Genomic DNA, 22,114 nt, shown 5'->3' with positions numbered 1-22,114 from the left:
GTACAGACGTGTGTGATGCTACTTTAACCTAAACATGCTCTTGCGATGTTATTGCATTGGATTTGTACTGCGTTACTTCTGGATACATTGTAGAGAACCTTATTTTTTGTACAATACACTAAATTGGAGTCAGGATTGGTGTACCATACTTCGCTGTATTTTTTGAGGTTACAGAACATGAGGTTGCTAACCTGTCGCTCAAGCATGTGTGCGAACTTTGAGAGCCCTTTCCTCGTGGGTGGATTTTGCCCTACACTTTGGACATCTGTGAAAAAGAGCTTCAAAGCTCATCGGATTCCTCCAGGATAAATAAAGTTTCTGACTTTGGTTTACTTCCACACATCAACATATCCTCAACGGAGATTTATTGACACATCACAAACACGATCTTCTTGAAAAAGATGCTTGGAAACTAAGCAATGTTCTCTGGCATAGACGTACATTATTGTTATACAGGAGTTGAGTACAGTTTCGCGGCGAGATATTTTGTTATATCAGATATAATTAGCGAAATAATTATCTAACACGCCAAACAATAACAACCATTTTAATAGCATGCATATATTGGTTTAAAATTGCCGTATATGCTCAAATAAAGCGCTGATTGTGATCTACATCATTAGCTAAAATACAATATTTAAAAATACTTTTTTAAAAACACGCTTTAATGAAATGTTCTGTCCGAGCTGCCCCTCCCCCTGCCCCCTTCCCCCATCGCCCCTCCCCCTCCGTCCACATGCCCCGCCCCTGGGCGTGGCTCCCCGAGGCTTGCCGTGACGTAAGGGACCACGTGGTGATTCGCAGGCAACGTCAGTTGGGCGTGGACAATTAGAGCCGTAAAAAGATTGTTTAAAAATATTTATTTTTAATTTTTAATGATAGAAAATAATATTGCCATCAGTATGACATACCTATACCAAGTTTGCAGTCGATACGACATTGGGAATACGGTTGAAATTGAGTTACAATATTTTTGGATACAACACAGTAAGTTAAATAAAAGTGTGTAAAATGTTTAAAAATATGTTTTGGATTTGTTATGATATAATATAGTGTTGTCATTAGTATGACATAGCTATTTAAAGTTTGCAATCGATAGCACATTGGGAAGTGTGTAAAAATTGAGTTACAAGATTTCTTTTTTGAGGATACAACAGACGAAGTGAGTTAAATAAAAGCGTGTAAAAAAGACTGATTTTCTCCATAACATATAGAAATGGGTCACAAAAGAAGGCGCTTTTCAGAAGTAATCGAGCCTTCTCTTACTAGACGGTCTCATGTGATGAAGCCACGACATCTATTTTTTAGAAAGGCAGTGTGGAATAATGGTGGAGCGTCTGTGGTGCACACAGCTGGTTTCGCTGGCATGTAGTGCTTGTGTTTTGACAGTTTGAAAGGTATCTGTAGAGAATTGGTGTTGGTGGCAGCAACATGGATTCATACAAATCGGTATTGAGAGGCTGTGCACACACCATACCAAATTCTGCGACACACCTAAAGGAAGCATTCAACTAGTGGCCACCGGTGCAATATAGTCCTTGTCCAAATATACTGGCACTGTTAAAAAAAGAAAGCCGAGAAGTAAAATGACACGGATAACATATGCCTTCCATATGGTATTTTTTTATGCAATGAATGCTGTTGACCCTTCTTGTTGGAGCATCCTTGTATTGCAGTTGTGTGGCAGCCATGTTCATATTGAACATTGAAGCCGAAGGGCAGACCACAAGAGGCTTAACTGAATGCAGTGCTTGAAAAGCCTTGGCTGTACTGGAATTAATTAGAGCATCTGCCAAAATTAGATAAATGTGCAATGAAGCAGCAGTATACTAGATCAATCATTAAGCCTGGTGGTTGAAATGCAGGCCCTTACAAATGTACCTTTACTTACAACAAAAAGTTGTATTTGTACTTTCAACAACAACACACATTGTAAGTATGTTAAATACAAGCACCTTATGAGGTCAGCTGTAGGTTTTTCAGTGCCTAGAATGACTTAGTAGGCCAATCCTTGAGTGGCAATCCTTGCCACAGCAATTGCAAGTGAATGTGGTGGCAGCTCCAGAGGTATTTGTTGCTTTTTCTTTACGTCGCTCCCTCTTGGTCTGCCAAGTAGTGTATCTTATCTCCTCGCCTCTCCTGAGGTCTGTTTTCACAGCCTGCTGTCAGCTGAGTCGGTCGCCGGCAGTTTGCGCCCAGTCACTTGGGTTGATGTCGCAGCTCTTCATGTCTCGTTTGCAGACATCTTTGAAGCGCAGCACTGGGCGACCATTGGCCCGTGTGCCTTATGCCAGCTCGCCATACAAGACATCCTTGGGTATTCTGCCATCCTGCATGCGGCGCACATGTCCAAGCCATCTCAGGCGCCTATGACTGAGTAGAGAATACATGCTAGGAATGTTGGCCATGTTGACGACTGAGGTGTTGGGAATGCGATCTTACCATTTGATACCGAGGACGCGCCTGAGACAGCTGAGTTGGAATGTGTTTAGTCATTGTTCTTGATGGGCGTATGTTGCCCAGGACTCAGACCCTGTACTTTGGTGTTGAGCGTTAGGGATTTGTTCTCCCACACTCTTTTAGTCAACCTAAACATAGCTGGAGACGCCTTCCCATAGCATTTATGCTCATTACGTCTCACAATGCTGTACATTTATTATATCTCACCACAGTGGCGAGATGTTAAATGCCTCACCTGGTACGCAAGGAGGTCGTAATTTCGATCCCGACCCTGATGTCTGTATATTTGGAGTTTGCATGTTCTCCCCATGGTTGCGTTGATTTTCCTCGGGGTCCTCCAGTTTTTCCTTCCACATTTAGAAATAAATGTTTAGAGTATTTGGCTGCAATACATTTCCACGTGATAACCCACTTTGTTGAGCTACCATTTGTGGCCAGGACACTTCTGAAAAAGAGCTATTTCGCTCAGTGGGCCTTACCTGGTAAAAGAAAAAAAAATGGTTTAGTTTTTAGAGATATTTATAAGGGCCAAATCCTATAAGGGCTAAGTCTACAATGAAAAAGACTACAATATACGCTATAGACTATTACACAGTGTATCGTGTTAAAAAAATCCTGCCTCAGGCATGCCAACTTGTATTCACAAAACTCACAGAAATAATCTTTGCTTGTCATCAACCATGTATTCAAGTTTTTTTTATTGTCACAATTAATTTCCATAACCTTCATTAGATATCTATAATGAAGCATAATCTGTCAACATTAGGCATGTCAAAACTATAGTTTTTTCACGTGGCAATAATGAACTCAAACACCTTTTTAATTACAATAATTGGCTTGGAAAACAATGTGTAATACTTGATATTAGACTACGGTTATGCAGCATTAGTTATCTTGGAAAAATGGCTGCGAAGATAGATTGACGCTTTTAAATTCCTAACAAATAATAAACTCACAAAAATATAGCGAAATCAAAGTGATTCCTGCATTCCTTGGATTACAGCCTGCAGAGTGAGTGTCAGTTGTAAAGACCGCTAGTTCAAAGACATGTACCTTTAAAATAAAAGTAGAAGACTCATTACCATCATATGTTAAGTTTAACACGTAGGCTTTCGCGACCAATATCATCCATAATATAGGTTGTTTGGGTTAGATCACATAAATCTAAATGTGTCGTTAAACCGCGCCACCACCCGACAGCCAATTAGTAAGGTTTTTCACGTAAACAGAACATGCCAATTCGTTACTAGTACAGCACACCGGTGTGTTGGAGAGCCAAGCCACAACATTTACAATCTGAGTACGACGTTTCACCAGCAATTTAAACTAGCTTCATCAGAGGGTAGCCAGATTTGTGGAGAAATCCTGTTTCGTTCCTTAAATAGAGGGATAGATGTGATGACGTCACTTGTGAGCCCTTCTTGTGCGAAGGGGGGGGGGGGATTCATGAATGCATTTAAATAACAATGGGGTATCCATTGCCAGTTGGGTTATTCATATGGTAATCAACGTACATTATGCGTTTACATTATTCATGCACATTGTTCTTGTACCTCCTGTGGTTTGCTTGCAATCCTGAGGTATCCTCATTGATGTATGGTGACCTGTATAAGGATGAATTTAAACAATTAATTATTTGATGATTCACTTCGAAGCAGCACTAAGCCAGTAGCTATCCGAACGGTTAAAACATTTTCTCTAAATTTTGATAGAGTCTCTAATTAGTCTTGGCCAGTAGTAACTAGTTTTGCACGGAACTTCAACATTATCAAAAACTATTGAGTGTCCTTGTTGGCACGTGTGTTCTGCCACTGCCGACAGTTGTATTTGGGAGTATTTAATATTTTGTTGTTCTTTTAGTCTCGTGCTGTCACCTGATGAAGCTAGTTGTAATTACTGGCGAAATGTCGTACTCAAATTGTAAATGTTGTGGCTTTGGTCTCCAACACACTGGTGAGCTGTACTAGTGTAGTGGGTCATTCAGAGACACTATTTAGGAGGCAACAACATTTATTCTACACTTTACACAGCACCATTACACATGGGACTAAATACACCTATTCTCACTCTTATGCATAGGACCACAATATCCCTATTTCTCTCGCATACAGGATAACTATAATCGGGTCAGAGCAGCCACGTGCTGCCTGACCCACGATGTCAAAGACGGGGACAAAGACGTAGACGTAGCACTTGGGTTCCACTTCACCTGCAGACAGCCCGGATCTCTGATCGGGGCGTCCCTTTTATCTCTTTTATCTCTCTCAACGCGGCCTGGCTTCACTCTTGGCCGTGCCCTACGTCCAGAATATTCCCGACGGTCACAGAAGACACCGCACCTGTTCCCTCTCTGGCTCCACCCCTAACCACGCCTCTTTTGGGAACTCTCTAGACGTTCTCAGCTACTCCCCCCGTGCCCCCTCGTTCACCTTTGGCCCACATTCACCCCGGCCCATCATGCGCTTAACCCGGTGCTGGGGTGACTCATCCTACCACCAGTCGCCCCCCACCACACTCTTCCAGTGGCGCACTCTGTCGTGATTCCCTGCGGCGCTGGTGGAGGCTGCAGTCCCCTACTCTGTTGGTAGGACTCATCAGGCTTCCTCCTGCTAGCACCCAGTACCATGCCCTAGTGGCCCACTGAATGGTACTGCATGGTGTGTTAGCCTCTGCGCCTGTTTCAACGGCACTTAGCCGCTATGCGCCATAGTGATCCATTTAACATCATTACACTAGTAATGAATTGGCATGTTCACTTCACGTGACAAACCTTACTAATTGGCTGTTTCGGGAGGTGGCGGGTTTTGCCGACACATTTATATTTACGCGATCTATATTACCAGAGCAAGTTTGTTTGCATGTTCACTACATGTACGTGTGGTTAATGCATAATTGATTTCTTGCAATAGGTATCTTTTCGGTGTTTGAACATCTTAACACCTGTTGTATTGCCAGAAAGAGTAAAACCTATTCTTATTTTTCATACTTTGATACTGGCAAAAAAGGTCCCTTCAACCTACATTGATTATTTTTGTGGCTAAAGGTAGACACATTGTTTCAGTATTACATTCAAATCTTACTAAGTATTACACGTAAAATTATCATCCTTCCATTGTTGCCATGGTCTCATGCCAAGTCAATACTACAAGATAAGTGCCAACGGCTGAGTTGTTCCTCTTAAGTTTAAACCACTATTGCTAAGACTTGCTGCACCACCACCATTAACACGAAATGGTAGTTGCTAAAGTCTACTTTTAAATTTTAAATACATTTGTTGTACAAGTTGTTTAGTGGCTTGTTAATGACTGAGTATTGTTACTACACTCAGTTTTAGTAAGTGTTCATTTCACATTATGTATCCTAACAGCTAGACTTGAAGCTTTCGTGACTTCTTAGGTGTTTTCGGTAAAGTCACGTAGGTAAAACATCAAAATTAATAAAAAATAATAAAATAAAAATAAAGATCACGACGTTTCGGAGGCAACACAAGTCTCCGTCATCAGGTGGGACAGTCACAGCCAGATCAGTTGCATCAAGTGAGGCAATGATTCAAGATGTAATCCCTTAAAAGCGAGTTGAGGGGGGGAGGAGAGGGGGGGGAGGGGCTCATCAGAATGTGGTAGCCAATGAATGGAAAGTATCGGGAGAGAAGGGCCAACAAAAAGGTGGGCGACGGCGTGGAAGCTATTGTGCGCAAGCGACACACTGCTGCCCACGCCAACGCATTGGGCAGAGAGGGGGGAGGGGGGAGGTCTGATACACATGATAGAAAAGAAAAGAAAATGCGTATGTTTATACCAATGCTGGCTAAACAATGAAGAGATTACTGTTAAACACTGGGGAAGTTAACACTCGGTAAAGTAAAGTAAACTAGTGTCTGTCAGATAAGATGGTCAAAAAGTGTAATTAAGTCTTTTTTGCGTGGTTAATAACATCTTTCCAATGATTACTAAGTTTGTACCCATCATCACGGTTGAAATTATGTCTGTGTTTGTATATTTGTATGGCTTCGTGTACAAACCTTTGATGGTAGCCAGGAGGTTTGCAGAGAACCTTGGTCTCGGAAAAGACAATTTCATGAAATTTTCCGAGACCAAGGTTCTCTGCAAACCTCCTGGCTACCATCAAAGGTTTGTACACGAAGCCATACAAATATACAAACACAGACATAATTTCAACCGTGATGATGGGTACAAACTTAGTAATCATTGGAAAGATGTTATTAACCACGCAAAAAAGACTTAATTACACTTTTTGACCATCTTATCTGACAGACACTAGTTTACTTTACTTTACCGAGTGTTAACTTCCCCAGTGTTTAACAATAATCTCTTCATTGTTTAGCCAGCATTGGTATTAACATACGCATTTTCTTTTCTTTTCTATCATGTGTATCAGACCTCCCCCCTCCCCCCTCTCTGCCCAATGCGTGGGCAGCAGTGTGTCGCTTGCGCACAATAGCTTCCACGCCGTCGCCCACCTTTTTGTTGGCCCTTCTCTCCCGATACTTTCCATTCATTGGCTACCACATTCTGATGAGCCCCTCCCCCCCCTCTCCTCCCCCCCTCAACTCGCTTTTAAGGGATTACATCTTGAATCATTGCCTCACTTGATGCAGCTGATCTGGCTGTGACTGTCCCACCTGATGACGGAGACTTGTGTTGCCTCCGAAACGTCGTGATCTTTATTTTTATTTTATTATTTTTATTAATTTTGATGTTTTACCTACGTGACTTTACCGAAAACACCTAAGAATAGAATATCCTAACAGCCTTTCATAGCCAAAAAGACTGCACCGCACAGATTGTTTCTAGTAGACACTGACAGATTTACTTTAAAAATTAACAGCCTACAAGTTTTTGTATATATCTTTTCACTTTCTGGAACAGCATGCCATAGGGTTGATTAAGTTAATGCATTAACCTATACAGTAATGCCATACAATCCACTTTTTTACATGTGCTTTTTTGTCTTGGCTTCACATCGTTTTAATTATAATGTAATGGCTTCATTCACAGTGTGGATTTTAAAGTGATATTCACTGCATCTAATCAGCCATACTACGTTGTGAAACAAATTATTTGGTGATGCTGCATTGGCAGTGATGCACAAGCACAATTAACAAAAACGGAAAAATATATTTAACAGGCGACATGTTGAACAGTGGACATTTTTACACTTTTTTTTTAACTTGCCGTGTTGTCCTATATTCTTTCAAATCTTTGATGCTTAATATCTTCGGATCTACGAAGCCTAACGAGCTGACATTTTCTACACAGACTCGCCTACTCGCGTAACAATGCTAGATTTATCGTACATTGTGCCCCCCCCCCCCCCCCATTTCAAATCACGAATGGTCGCACCTAGCTACGCGGCGAAACATCTCATCCAATCAGTGCGCCTGCTGTTGGGAAGCCTCTGACCAATGAGAGGCACAGGCTTACATCGCCACTCGTCGTGGCGCCGGAGCAGCCACTGTGGTTCCCTCTTCCTTAGCGGGAGACCAACAATTACAATAATTAATTACTATTGCTATTGTTAAAATAATTACGTAGTTAAAATTGTATTATCGTTTGCTTTGTCACTTCCCTTCCGACGCACTGAGCGTAACATGGTTATGCTCAAGTTAAGTGAGCGGATGAGAACCATGGTCATGTTTTACAATGAAATGCCGTAATGTTATCCCTCGCTTGATTGGCAAAATGTTTTAATTATGATTGTTGATATAAATGCTTTAATTTAAAGTGCTAAATCTGTGCACGTTGAAGACGGTCTCGTGATATATACTTGTGCATAAGCGCGCATTGTTATATCATTGCAGTCTATGTATCTTACCGTCTTTCATACAGTACATTACTTAATGATCGCAAATACGTCAATTAAATGCGTTATACGTATTGTGCTGTTATAAATGTAATTTCACTACTTTGCAATCGGAATTATTGTTATTCTATTTGTAATAGCCGTGCTGCCTGCTATCAACCTTTCATTACGTAGACTATAGCAACTAGGTTGTTGGGGGTGCCTGCTTCACCCCCCAACAACCTAGTATTCATCATAGAAAGAAAGATAAAGTTGTGCGCTTACCAACGTAATGTACTGTCTGTCCCTGCGACTTGTTAATTGTGATAGCGTATGCGGGGAGAATGGGAAATTGTCGTCGTCGCAAAACAAATGGCAAAGTCGTGTCGGTGGGAGCCAAGTCGATTCTGGGAATCAATACCGAATCACCTCGTTCTCTCCAATGCGTTCCTCATATTCATCATAGACAGATAGAGAAAGTTGTTTATATATAAAATATTATTTTACATCTGGAATACTTAATTGAAAACGACATTTCGTGTAAATTTTCTCTCGTCGTTAAGTAGATGTCCTTGCTGGGGGTTCGGTTCCATGCGGACTTTCACCTGTTTGGGATTGCAGGATCGAGACGAGGCGATATAGAGCTGGCCATGCGAGAAGACCGCTGTCTGCAGATCGATTCCAACGTAATCGAACGTCTGTCCCTGCGCCTCTGTCGTTCATGCAGGGGGCGCGTAGGTTTGCAGCGCCCCCTGCATGAAAACGATGGGAAGTGTAGCGTTCATCATATTCATCACAGATAAAGTTGGGCGTTTATATTATTAATGCTCATGCTTTCCTTCATTGTAGGGTCAAGGGTTGACATAGGCATGCCATCATTGTCATCTTTACAGGGTCATAAAGTAGGTACCACTTTGTGCGAATTCGTCAGCGGTTGTTAAATATTTTCGCTGCCATGAAAATGTGGAATTTCTATTGGTCGAGATGAGTGTCACACAATGCCCGTAGGAGCATAGAGACTGTTAATCCACTGCTGGATGACGGCCTCCCCATGCCCTGCTGGTTGTGGAGGCCGTTTGATCATACTTGACCTCGGCTGTCCAATGTGGATTGGTAGAGGCGGGCACCATAGATGTGCAGTACAACTGGATATAAACACAACGTGGCCCGGCAGCCCTATGACAACTTGTTTGTGCATGGTGGGCACCCATCCATTCACTGTCCAAGCTCAGATCTGCTTGACTTTTGAGGTCCGACCAGATTGGACGCATTCCAAGTCTGAGTGAATTGTTCATAGGCGTTGAGGGTTATAGAGATGTTAACTACCTCGCCTGCAATACAGGAGGTCGTGGGTTCGATGCTGACCCTCACGCCTGTATATTTGGAGTTTACCTGTTCTCCCCATGGTCCCGTGGATATTTCTCCGGGTCCTCCGGTTATTCACTCCACATTTAGAAACATGTGCTTCGAGTATTTGACTGCTATAAACTTCCACACGATAAGCCACTTCATTTGGCTATCATTTGTGGCCAAGTCGCTTCTGATAAAGAGCTAAAAAGCTCTAGCGGGCGTCACCTGGTAAATTAAAATTGCAGTTAAATAGTTTCAATAGTTTTCAGGGTAAAACATTTTTGGTTAAAAAACAAATTTCAATGCACACACTTTTATTTGTACTCAAAAGCAAAAAATACATTATTTTTACCCCAGAATTAATCAAGTTTGATGTGCTGAATAAATGTGGATGGCTTCCTTTAGATATGTTTAAATGTCTTCATGTAAGCCACCCACTTTTATTCAGCACGTAAAATTGCATTAATTTTGTGGTCAAAATATAAAATTCCTGCTTTTGAGTGCAAATAAAAGTGCGTGCATTGAAAAACTTGTTTTAAAAAGTTTTTTTCATGGTTGTATTGCTAAATGACAGATGCAAAGTTTATGCTACGAATATGAAAGGGTGAGGGGCTAACATACGCGCTTGTTTTGCAGCTCAGAAATATAAAATTGACCTGCCAGCTTCAGACTCCTACAATGTGCCTGACACAGGCCTCCCTGTATGGCTTAAAATTGGTGCTCTTTTACCCAGATGACTTCATTACATGCCTCACGGAACTTGTACATGACTCACAGCCTACTCATAAGTTGAACAACTGGAGTGTGGTTCCAGAAATTAAGTAAAGACTTGAGTGAACCTCATGACGTATTTTCTGCACAATGTGGTCGCAACGATTGAGTGCTGGGCCTTGATTTTTCGTAAAACAAGCTGTCCACGCTGGGTGACTTAGTGGTGGGAAGGGCCCATCTATTGATGCTACCGCAGCACAGCGTTCGGCACACAGTTTGTTAATATAACATGTGGCTCTTGCACGCTTAAATCTAGGCCACCAGCGTTCCCAACTTGGATGGCTATATGTGTGGAGTGTGTATGTTTTCCCCTGTTCTGCATTGGTTTCCTCTGGGTTCTGCGGTTTATTGTCATAGCTGAAACAATGTACCTGGCATTAGCCAAACATACCAATGTGAAAAATGTATCTGCAAATTACTCAATTGAGATTACAAACAGCAGCAACATCACCACCTACTACAAAACAATATTTGTTAGGGCTTTCCTGGGTAAACAATCACAAGTTATGGATTAATAATTAATATTGCATCCAAAGTCCATCAGAACTTTGTGTATGCAGCTCAGATGTACACTACATGGAGGTGTTCCATAGCTGTAGTTACAGTGGTAGTTACAGAGCTCCTATCTCTACAGTACCATTCAGTGTGCTTTTAATTAACCTTTGGGGGTTTTAACGAACCAATCGGTGAAAAAGAAATGATATTTTGCTCTGAAAATGTTATTTGAATACATTCATATAGTCCCACTATTTTTGCAGCAAAACCAAGGTAAAGGTGTGGATACTGTTCGTGTGATAGTTAGGAATCGCATTCTGCGTTTTAATTTTTGAACCGAGAGTCGTCAATATTTCTGTGCACTGGCAATTGTTTTTAATGTTTAATTTATTAATAAACCAATTAAAGCATTATGATTGGTAATTTTAAAGAGTCTTTGTGAAATAGAATGCATAGCGTGAGATCTTACATCTAGTGGTTAATTATATAATAATAACCCTTATGGTAGCGGGTAGTTTGCGATAAACTACCTCAGGGCGTGACGACCTTGCCTTACGTGAGTCCCAGGCACAGCTGTCCCGGCTGTCAGTACCTGGTAAGGGCCCCTCCCAGGGTTACGTGGTTTTCTCACTGCCTTGTGAGTGTCTCAGGAGAGTCAGTGGCTAAGAGAATAAACCCCTACAGAAAATCAGAGTGGGGCCCCTTAGGCGGTTTTGTGATGCACAGCGGCACATTCCCAGCAGCCCCTGCAGCCAAACTGGTATCAAACATTGTGCTACGTACTCCTTTGGACCTCACCAGCAAGGCCGAGGGGGATTTCCTGATGCATGGGCAACCCAGGATTTCGGGAGTAACCTGCCCGGGCTTTGCGTCAACAAGAGGTGGAAAAATGGAGAGAGGACACTCCTCAGCCACCTAATCGTGGCCAAAAAACACGGATGGCAGCAGTCATGGGTTATAAGCTCATTTTGGATTGGCGTAACAAAATAGCCGCCACGGGTTGTCATCGTCGGTGGGAGGGGTCATTGCACCCCAATGGATAGCTACCGCACACCTCAAGCTGGGCAGCCCCTGGCCAATAAGGTGCTTTCCTGCCACGGCTCACCTGCTCCAATGGGTGCTTGGAGCTTATGGTTCATCACCAGACGAGTGTGCTGCAACACCTGCACCAGACAAAAGCGAAACAAAAGTAAAGAAGGTACCAGCCCTTCGTTTTGCAAGCTGGAATGAACGTACAATGTGTCCTGGCCTCTCCGAAGATCTATTGCAGATTGAGGACATCCGCAAGACTGCAGTTATCGACAGGGAGCTGGTGAGACTCCACGTGGATATTGCAGCACTGCAGGAGACTCGGCTTGCTGGCAGTGGCTCACTACGAGAGAGTGACTACACTTTCTACTGGCAAGGCAAACAGCAGAACGAACCAAGGCAACACGGTGTTGGGTTCACCGCCAAAAACACACTCCTTGGCATGATAGAACCACCAACCGCAGGCTCCGAGCGGATTCTGCTTATGAGACTGCTCACTGCTTCTGGCCATGTAAACATCCTGAGTGTCTACGCCCCAACACTCTACTCACCTGCGGAGATTCACAATATATTATTATTCGCAAATCCCCAGTTCTGTTGGGAGACTTTAATGCAAGGGTTGGAGGTGACCACAACGCGTGGCCTGAATGCCTTGGCTATCATGGCATTGGAAAGATGAATGCCATTGGCCAAAGACTACAGGAGCTCTGATCATACCACAATAACTGTATCACAAACTCATTCTTTCTCACAAAACCTTGCCATAAAGTATCATGGAGACATCCAAGGTTTCTTAATTGGCACTCACTGGTATCCAGCAAGGTCAGACTACGCCCCAAAAGATACACCGCCTCAAACAAAAGCGCTACCTACGCATTAACTCTGCCAAGACCTCCCTCCCAGAGCTCACTCAATTATTCCAACACAGCCTTGAGCAGTTTCTACATGACACACCAGATGGAAGTGTGGAGACAAAGTGGGCGTACATCAGAGACGCCATCTTCAATGCAGCCATCAATACCTTCGGCAAGCAGACAAGGCAGAACACAGACTGGTTTGAGGAACACCTGGTTATATTGGAACCCATCCTCTAAGCCAAGCGCATGGCGCTCCTGAAGTTCAAGCAAGTCCCAAGTACAGGATCATTAAGGGCTCTGAAAGCTGCCTGCAGTGCAGCTCAAATGACCGCCAGACTCTGCGCCAACAACGACTGGCTGAACCTCAGCAGTAGGAGCCAACTCGCCTCTGACACTGGTAATATCTGTGCCATGTATGAAGGCATCAAGACAGCCTTTGGTCCAAACATCAGGAGGACTGCCCGCCTGAAATCCAGCACAGGGGCCATCATCACTGATAAACAAGAGCAAATGGCCAGGGAGGTAGAACACTACTCAGAGCTCTACTCACGGACAATGGTGTGTCAGAAGCTCCCTTGCTGCTGTAAAGCCCCTACTAACGATTCACGAACTGGACAATGTTCCAACCTTGAAGGAACTTGATAAAGCCATCAATTCACTAGCCAGCGGCAAGTCCCCGGGACAGGACGGCATCACACCTGAGGTACTAAAATGTGCGAAACCCGCCGTCCTCACAAAACTCCATGAACTTCTCTGCCAGTGCTGAGAAGAAGGAGCAGTGCCTCAAGACATGAGAGACTCCAACATCATCACACTATATAAAAACAAGGGTGACCGTGGGGACTGCAATAACTAACACGACATCTTCCTGCTGAGCATCATGGGGAAACCTTTGCCCGTGTGGTCGTCAGCAGGTTACAGATACTAGCTGAGAGGACGTATCCTCCTCTTTCCATGACAACATGAAAGGAACAATACAGCACAGCGGCACCACCTCAGAGGCATTTCCTATACTCAGCGGTGTAAAGCAGGGGTGCGTGCTTGCCCCAACACTGTTTGGCATATTTTTCTCACTTATGCTCACACATGCCTTTTGGACAGCAGAAGAGGGAGTCTTTCTCCATACAAGATCTGATGGCAAACTCTTCAACCTTGGCCATCTCAGATCCAAAACCAAAGTCCGCAAAGTCCTCATCAGAGAAATCCTATTCACTGGTGATGTCGCGCTGACAGCTTACACAGAACAAGATTTGCAGATACTCATCGACCACCTTGCCAATGCCGACAACAACTTTGGCCTGACAATCAGTCTGAAAAATCTAATGTCATGGGCCAGGATGTCAGATACACCCCTTCTATAAACATTGGCAGCTACACCCTGGAAGCCGTTCAAGACTTCACCTACTTGGGTTCCACCATCACCTGCAATTTGTCCCTTGTCACAGAGATTGACAAGTGCATTGGGATGGCGTTTACAGCTATGTTCAGGCTGACCAAAAGAGTGTGGGAGAACAAATCCCTAACGCTCAACACCAAAGTACAGGTGTACCGGGCCTGTGTGCTAAGCACCCTCCTCTATGGGTCTGAGTCCTGGGCAGCATACGCCCATCAAGAACATCGACTAAACACATTCCACCTCCGCTGCCTCAGGCGTATCCTCGGTATCAGATGGCAAGATCGCATTCCCAACACCTCAGTCCTCAACTTGGCCAACATTCCCGGCATGTACTCTCTACTCAGTCATAGGCGCCTGAGATGGCTTGGACATGTGCGCCGCATGCAGGATGGCAGACTACCAGAGGATGTCTTGTACGGCGAGCTGGCATCAGGCACACGAGCCACTGGTCGCGCAGTCCGGTGCTTCAAAGATGTCTGCAAACGGGACATGAAGAGCTGCGACATCAACCCAGGTGACTGGGAGCAAACTGCCGGCGACCGACTCAGCTGGCAGCAGACTGTGAAATAAGGCATCAGGAGAGGCGAGGAGAAAATACACACCGCTTGGCAGACCAAGAGGGAGCGACGTAAAGAAAAAGCAATGAATAGCTCTGGAGCTGCCACCGCATTCACTTGCAATTTCTGTGGCAAGGATTGTCACTCAAGGATTGGCCTACTAAGTCATTCTCGGCGCTGCAAAACTTACAGCTGACCTCGTAAGGCGCTAAGTAATTGTCTCTCAAGACACACACGCCTATTGATTAAATAACCCTTTAGGTACGATTGTGCTTTGTCACAAAAGTGAAAAGATGGTGAATGCCAACGCCAACAGCCTTATCCCACCACAGGTGGTGTGAAAATACATAGTGGCTGTGGTTCGAGATCAGGAATAAAACACTTTATATTCCAATTAATATTTTTAGTTTTCCACAAAGCCAACGTGAAAACGATTCATATTCAACAATGTCTAATTTGATCCTGAAGCAGTGTTGTGTACATTTTGCATAGGCATGCACTGCCCTTTAGTTTGGAAAATGCTGTTGAGATGTTGTGCAAATTACACAATTAAACATGAAGGCTGACAGAGGCTAGGTTAAATCAGTTGACACTGTGTGACCTGTTGATAATACATGCTTAGGGTCGATCATTGTTAAATGCTTTTTAGTGGTGTGATATTTGGGAGGCGTATGTTATGTTTATATAAGTTGTCAATACATCGTGTGAATTGTTGTGATATATTGCCGTTTTACAAGGTATTGATCTTTCGTGGATGTTTTCCCCTATAATGCGTTTTGTGTAATATGCCAATACTTCATGTGCCCCATTAACGTCTTTAGTAATTGGCTGTGCCATTAAGGTAAAATTATTGTACGCCTTTTATTTCACATCAATGTTTAAAATATTTAATATATTAAGGTTTCCAATTGGCAGATCGTTTTGTGTGTTTATTTTATTAATGCCGACTTATTCTTTGGGTCTTACGGTAAAGTCACTTAGATAGGTTCAAATTAATACAAATAATAAGCCAGATCAACACATTAAAAAGTTAGACGTTGACAAGGTTGTTATTAATCTGAGTAATAGTCCAATTTCCGACAGCCTAAAATCGGTTTTGGCTAAAGGGTTGAACTTTGCAGTCACCCCTAAACACATCCCAGTGGATGATATCATTGCCCATGCCGATGTAGCCCTTAATGGGTTGGGACACATCGCTGCAGATGTAGCAAAATCGTAAATCGCTGCAATCCTTAAAAACGCCAAGACACCAATCAGCAACATCAGTAAGGATGAACGATTTGAGCTATCTCAGTTAAACACGAGGGATGACATTGTCATCCTCTCAGCCGAAAGGGCAATGCCACAGTCATCATGGACAAAACCACATACAATAACAAAATTCAGGACCTACTTAATGATGGGAGCTACACAAAAAATAAAAGAGATCCCACCAACAGCCTCGTTACAAAAACCAACAGCATCATCACTGATTCAGCTTCATTAATTGAACAAACCAAACGGTTTTCCTTAAAACCTTCTGCTGCTAGACCACCCAGATTGTATGGCTTACCAAAAATCCATAAAGAAGGTACACACCTTCGTCCTATCGTCTCCACCATTGACTCACCCACCTACAAAATGGCCTTGGTTTCTGTCTGAGACCTTGCAACTATTCACTGGTAAGACCACCTCATCTGTACTTAACTCAGCTCACTTGGTATTCTTAATTCTAGATTATAAGTTTTCGTGACTGCAATGATCCATACTCTTAGTTTTTTGGGTAAAGTCACGTAGGTGAAAAAACTAAATAAATAAAAATCTTATTTTGTTTTCACCTACGTGACTTTACCGAAAAAAAAACAAAGAGTTTGGTATCCTTAATTAAGGATATCTCACTATCACCAGGTGATTTGCTCGTTAGTTTATATGTACTTTCTTTGTTTACCAAAGTCCCTGTGCCTGACACCATTGCAATAATTGAAGAGTTAGTCCAACAAGGATTGAATGCTGATGTACCAGCCCTGGTTAGACACTGCCTCACCAATACATACTTCACCTGGAATGGAACATTTTACAAACAAGTTGAAGGCACTGCAATGGGCTCTCCCTTATCTCCGGTTGTAGCCAATGTTTTCATAGAAAAATTTGAGACGGATACCATCCAGGCATCCACTCTACGTCCGTCCTTGTGGAAGAGGTACATAGATGACACATTCCTCATCTGGTCACATGGCCAACCAGCTCTGAACCAATTCCTCAACCACATTAATTCCATACACCCATCCATAAAATTCACCATGGAGGTGGAAAAGGATGGCAAGCTACCATGTTTGAATGTTCTAATCGAAAAGAGACCAGATCGCTCAATGCGACACTCGGTCTACAGGAAAAGCAACTCGTACGGATGCCTACCTAAAACCTGACTCCCACCACCATCCATCCCAGAAAAATTCTCTCATCAAAACTCGACACCATAGAGCTCCATGTATCTCCGACCATCATCACCTAGCCAGTGAACTGAAACACGTTCACCAAGCTTTCAAGATGAATGGATATTCAGACCACACAATCCGTAAAGCTATCACCCCAACCATTGGGAAATAATCATCTGAGGACCTAATCAAAACCATCACCTTACCATACATAGCAGGGGTCACCAAAAATATTTCCAAAATCTTGAACCAAACACCAAGATCCAGCCTCGATTTAACACAGTATTTAAAATTCGTGATCTAATCTCATCTGTGAAGGATATGATCCCTGATATGCAATACCCTGGCGTCTACAAACTAAGCTGTATCTGCGGGAGTAGTTATATCAGGGAAACTAAGCGACATGTCTTGGTCCGTGTTCGTGAACATAAGGCAGTTCTGAAACACGGCAGGATGAACACTTCGGCCGTGGCTGATCATTATTTTAATGCGGTTGGCTCACACAAAATTTATTTCTCTCAGACGAAGGTACTTTGCAAGCCCACTGGCTATGAACAATTATTCGTTCATGAAGCCATCAATTTTTACAAACATAGACGCAATTTCAACCGAGATTTTCGGTACAAACTCAGCAATCACTGGAAGGACGTTATCAACCAGTTTTAGTCATAGCTGCTGTAATGTTTCCATTTTTAACACTCTCCGATGCTCACCAGTTTTTTAACCCCTCACGCAACCTTCTCCACTCATTCCGCCTGCAACCGCTGGGGAGAGAGCTGAGGTGAGGAGTCCCGCTCTATCCACTGCTGGCCTAGACCACTACTTTTATAGCTTGATCTATCCATTGCTGGCCTAGACTACTGGCTATAGCTTGCTCTATCCACTGCTGGCCTAGACTACCTCTAGTACACCATGCCTACTGCATGCGGTATCCACTGCTGGCCTAGGCTCCATCTCTATAGCTTTTGCTCTATCATGGCCTAGACTCCATCTCTATAGGATGCTCTATCCACTGCTGACCAAGACTCTTGTGCCCTGCCCACTCCGTTCTAACACTTGGGCCACGTCCACTTTTAAACTTTTATAAACAGTTTCATTCGAGGCTTACCCTCCTTTTCTCTCCGCCTGATGACGATCGCTTGTGTTGCGATCGAAACGTCGTAGTTTTTTGTTTATTTTATTTTTATTAATTTGAACCTATCTACGTCACTTTACCGAAAGACCCAAAGAATATGAATTCCTGCAGTCACAGAAACTTTAATTCAAGATTTAATGCTGACTTGTTCATTCTCTACTCTGTTCTAGGTTCTCCACGTCAAATCTAGCTTCATACATTTGCTATCATATGTTGAACTTTTATCGCACCGTACAAAGTCAACCGTGTTAATCGGAGGTGCGGGGGGAAGGACAAACTAACCACAAAAATAAGTTCTCAAGAAATTAGTTTTCAATCTTGATGTCAATTTATTAATCAGGAGTTGTCTTTCCACCGCGGAAAAAAAACGCCGCACCATTTTTTACTGTCCAGCGCTGCTACCATCCATCTTACACCTGCAGATCAACTGATAGCATCACTCTACCTCTGCAGTCATCCTCTTGGACTCATTCTCTCCTTAGGCTGCCATTCTCTCAACCTCTGATGAGCACGGTTGATTACGTACGGTGTAAAAGAAGTTCAACATACATTCTGTCACCGGTTTGTTCCATCGGCCAGAGATGGGTCTGGCCGAAGCCCATTTACTCTTCTTAATTATCAATACGATGTTTCTGCAGTTGTGTCTTATCTCTTTGTTTGTGTACATGTTGCTCATCTGTACGTTATAGATGACAGCATGCACTGATTTAAACTGTTCTTCTTCAGACACATTGCTATGCTCTTTCTAATTATTATGTTCAACTTTAAACTTTATCCTACTATTGTTATATGCATTATTTCAGAATGTATATGCTGATCTAGCCTCAATAACTGCCTTAGAAACACATTTTTCTCTGTTTTAAAAGGCGCCTTTTGGCGTCATCTGGTCCAACCCATATGAGACTAGGCTCGAAGGAAAGCTGTCTCGGGTGTGGACCAATCAACTTCAAGGACAGTGCACATTATCAGAGTTATGTCTTTTGTTTGTATTTATGACTGCAGGTATTGCGGTCTATGCAAACATGACTCCTTGCAAAAAGGTGTCAGTTTTGTTGCCAGATAGAAGGGTAAAGAACCAATTATCAGGTTTTTTTGCTCAACAAATGGGTATATTAATAGTTTGAAAATGCATTGGTTTGCTATCAAAATGTTAACTACCAATTACTTCATCCTTAAAATTTCCGTGGCTAAAAAGTTCCCATCAGATGATTTCCAAGGACAGTTCTTCGTGTGAAGCTGTGAGATAAATTTTTTTCTAAATAACCACAATTTCTTTGTCACAGTTCGGAGCTGGGTGTCGCTGTGTAGAGCTGTGGAAGGTGATCCTAATACCAAAAGCGTGCCAGTAGTATATGACAATAAGATGGTGTTTTAGTATTGACAGGCATGCAAGGTATCAATTAATATTTTTCCCCCCCACAGTAAACCTGATGCTTATCTCAATTATTTACACATCATAGCTTTTGTTTTTTTCCAGCATCTTGGTGTGCATTTACTGGTGATAGCTACATGCATATTGTATGATTGCTGAATATCGTATAGTCTCTCAAGGGCTTGTGGAAGTTACTTTATGTTTTGTTTATTTAGTGAGTTCCAGGATATGGTTTCCCATGATCAATGATAATGCTTAAATGCATATTTTCTACCAAAAAGCTCTAAATAGCTATCACACTCTGTATTTTATATTGAGAGTTGCAAGTAGTGATTGCACAATGTAATCTGTCACCACACTATATGATATGATATGCAATTACATGTCACAATACAGTATGAATATTATTGCTGTCGCAGTTTCCCTTAACTTTGTAATTATATTTAATATTGTTATAATCTTATTTCTATGCATTGATGTACTTGAAGTACAAATTAAGATTTCTTCGAAAATATTGATTGGCAGTTTACTCAACATAAGCCTACCAAAAGACTGTTAATAATGAAAACATCTTAAATGCGTTTAGTTAAACAATAAATAACTGAACGGCAAGCATGATGGTGGCATGTACTGCCATGCCATAAAATACTGCATATAATGTTTTGGCAAAGTATTAATTTAATGGAAATTAGTGATTTTTCGAAACGTCAGTTATTTTTATGAACTTAATTGTTATTTCATAGATATTGTCAGGAAACAAAGTATTTCAGGAAAAATGTATTAGCAACGGTAATCCCATCATCCATCGTTGCATAAGCGACGAAATTCCCATTGCGGCAACCAGAGTGGTCCCCAGTTTCACCGCGATGTAGAAAAGGGCCTCCCTCAAGGTTAGGCCGGCGTCACGACGGATCTGGCGAACCCACGAGTCCCCTCAGATGGCTGACCGGATGGTGCCATGATGAGGAAAATCGAAGTCCTAAGCTAAAAACGATTAAATGTTTTTATTTTACCAGGTAAGGCCCACTGAGCTATATCGCTCTTTTTTAGAAGCGACCAGGCCACAAATGATAGCTCAACAAAGTGGCTTATAAAATGGAAATTTATAACAGTCAAATACTATAAACTCATGTTGATTCTACATGAGGATAGGAAAAACCAGATGACCTGGAGACAAATCCATGTGAACACGGGGAGAACATGCAAACTCCAAATACGTATACAGTCGTCAGAGTTGGGAACAAACCCACGAACTGCATACCAGGCGAGGTAGTTAACATCTCACCACCGTGGCCTGAGTGGACTAAAGCAGAGCACTGTGTGTGGGAAACTTGTCCTCCATTCTAGAAACGTGGCCAAACCCACATATGCTTCTCGAGCAGGACGATGTCATCGATGGCAGAAAGGCCAGTCTTCGATTAGACGTCAGTGTTGCAAGAAAGCCATACCATTTATACCAATGATACAATGTGATGTTTTTGCATATTTAATGTTTTCGCAACCCTAGTCAGTATTCTTGTGTTAAGTATTGCTTACGTTGCCATTGAAGCCATGCTTATGTGAGAGCAGTGCTGAATAAAATGCCAGAACGATGGTAGCATGGATGACATCACTACGTGTAATGTTATCCCTTCATGAGTGGATGATCACAAATAATGCCATAAAAATGTAATTGAACGTGAACACTGAGTATGTTCATATATAATGCTCGGTGGCACTGGTGTAGACCACTCAATTCACAATCAGAAAGCTGTGAGTCCAATATCTGGTACGGAAATCAACTCGGTTCATCATCCTTCTGGATCAATACAATAATAGTACCACTTTGAGGGAAGTCATCGGTTGGCTTCTTTGGATAGAATGTCCCCTGTCATAGAAATGTGGAAAAATCTGCCACTAGCTTTGGACCACCGGTGGAGTTGAACACTTACACCATGCACAGTTGAGTCGGGTGACGACACTGTCTTCAACATAACAGTGTAGAATTGTCACTTGCCTCGATTATTTTTCTGACAGATGCGAGACAGCGTTCACGACCGAGATATACCATTTAAGTCTAGCGGCCCCGTGTCTGATAAATGATGCACACTTATGTGTGCTGCTCTTTAATGCTCTACCATGCAGGCATTCTCATCAAATCGCGATGCATTATTAGAATAGGCCAGGGTTAGACTTCTCATTATCGCCTCAGTACTAGGTATATAATAATAGTAATAATAAAATAACTTGACCTTTTTTTAACACTGCTGGATTTAGGCATCTCCTCGCCATGTCAGCCATCAGGGTTGTTTTTTAAGATTCACCATGCTGGTCAATGCAGGTTCATAAAGGAGGATATCAGGACCAGTTAGAATATTACTCACTACCGATGTTGGCAGTAGCCAGGAATCAAACTCAGGTTGCTGTTTTGACTGCATTATACTAATAACTGCGCCACTATACTCTTTGGTTCTTTCGGTAAAGTGATGTAGGAACC

The 22,114-nt window shown here is 42.5% G+C and overlaps 1 protein-coding gene across 9 annotated transcripts in view; it reads left to right on the top strand.

Moving 5' to 3' along the window:
- LOC133345397 (protein PALS2-like) overlaps positions 1-22,114 on the top strand; it is a 157,160-nt gene that overhangs the window by 77,124 nt on the left and 57,922 nt on the right. Inside the window, exon 1 of one of the 9 annotated variants that reach the window (XM_061556111.1) lies at positions 834-987. The exons of the other annotated variants lie outside the window; for them this stretch is intronic. Coding sequence (XP_061412095.1) covers positions 876-987 — 112 coding nt within the window. The 5' untranslated portion in view covers positions 834-875. Of the gene's footprint in view, positions 1-833; positions 988-22,114 lie in introns of those variants that run through there. 9 annotated transcript variants of the gene reach the window in all.

The sequence above is a fragment of the Lethenteron reissneri genome, chromosome 21, assembly GCF_015708825.2.
Source record: "Lethenteron reissneri isolate LAM-NWPU_2019-01 chromosome 21, ASM1570882v1, whole genome shotgun sequence".
NCBI classification, from domain to species: Eukaryota; Metazoa; Chordata; class Hyperoartia; order Petromyzontiformes; family Petromyzontidae; genus Lethenteron; species Lethenteron reissneri.
The sequence above is the reverse complement of the archived record's forward strand: the minus strand, read 5'-3'. Positions and strand labels throughout refer to the sequence as shown.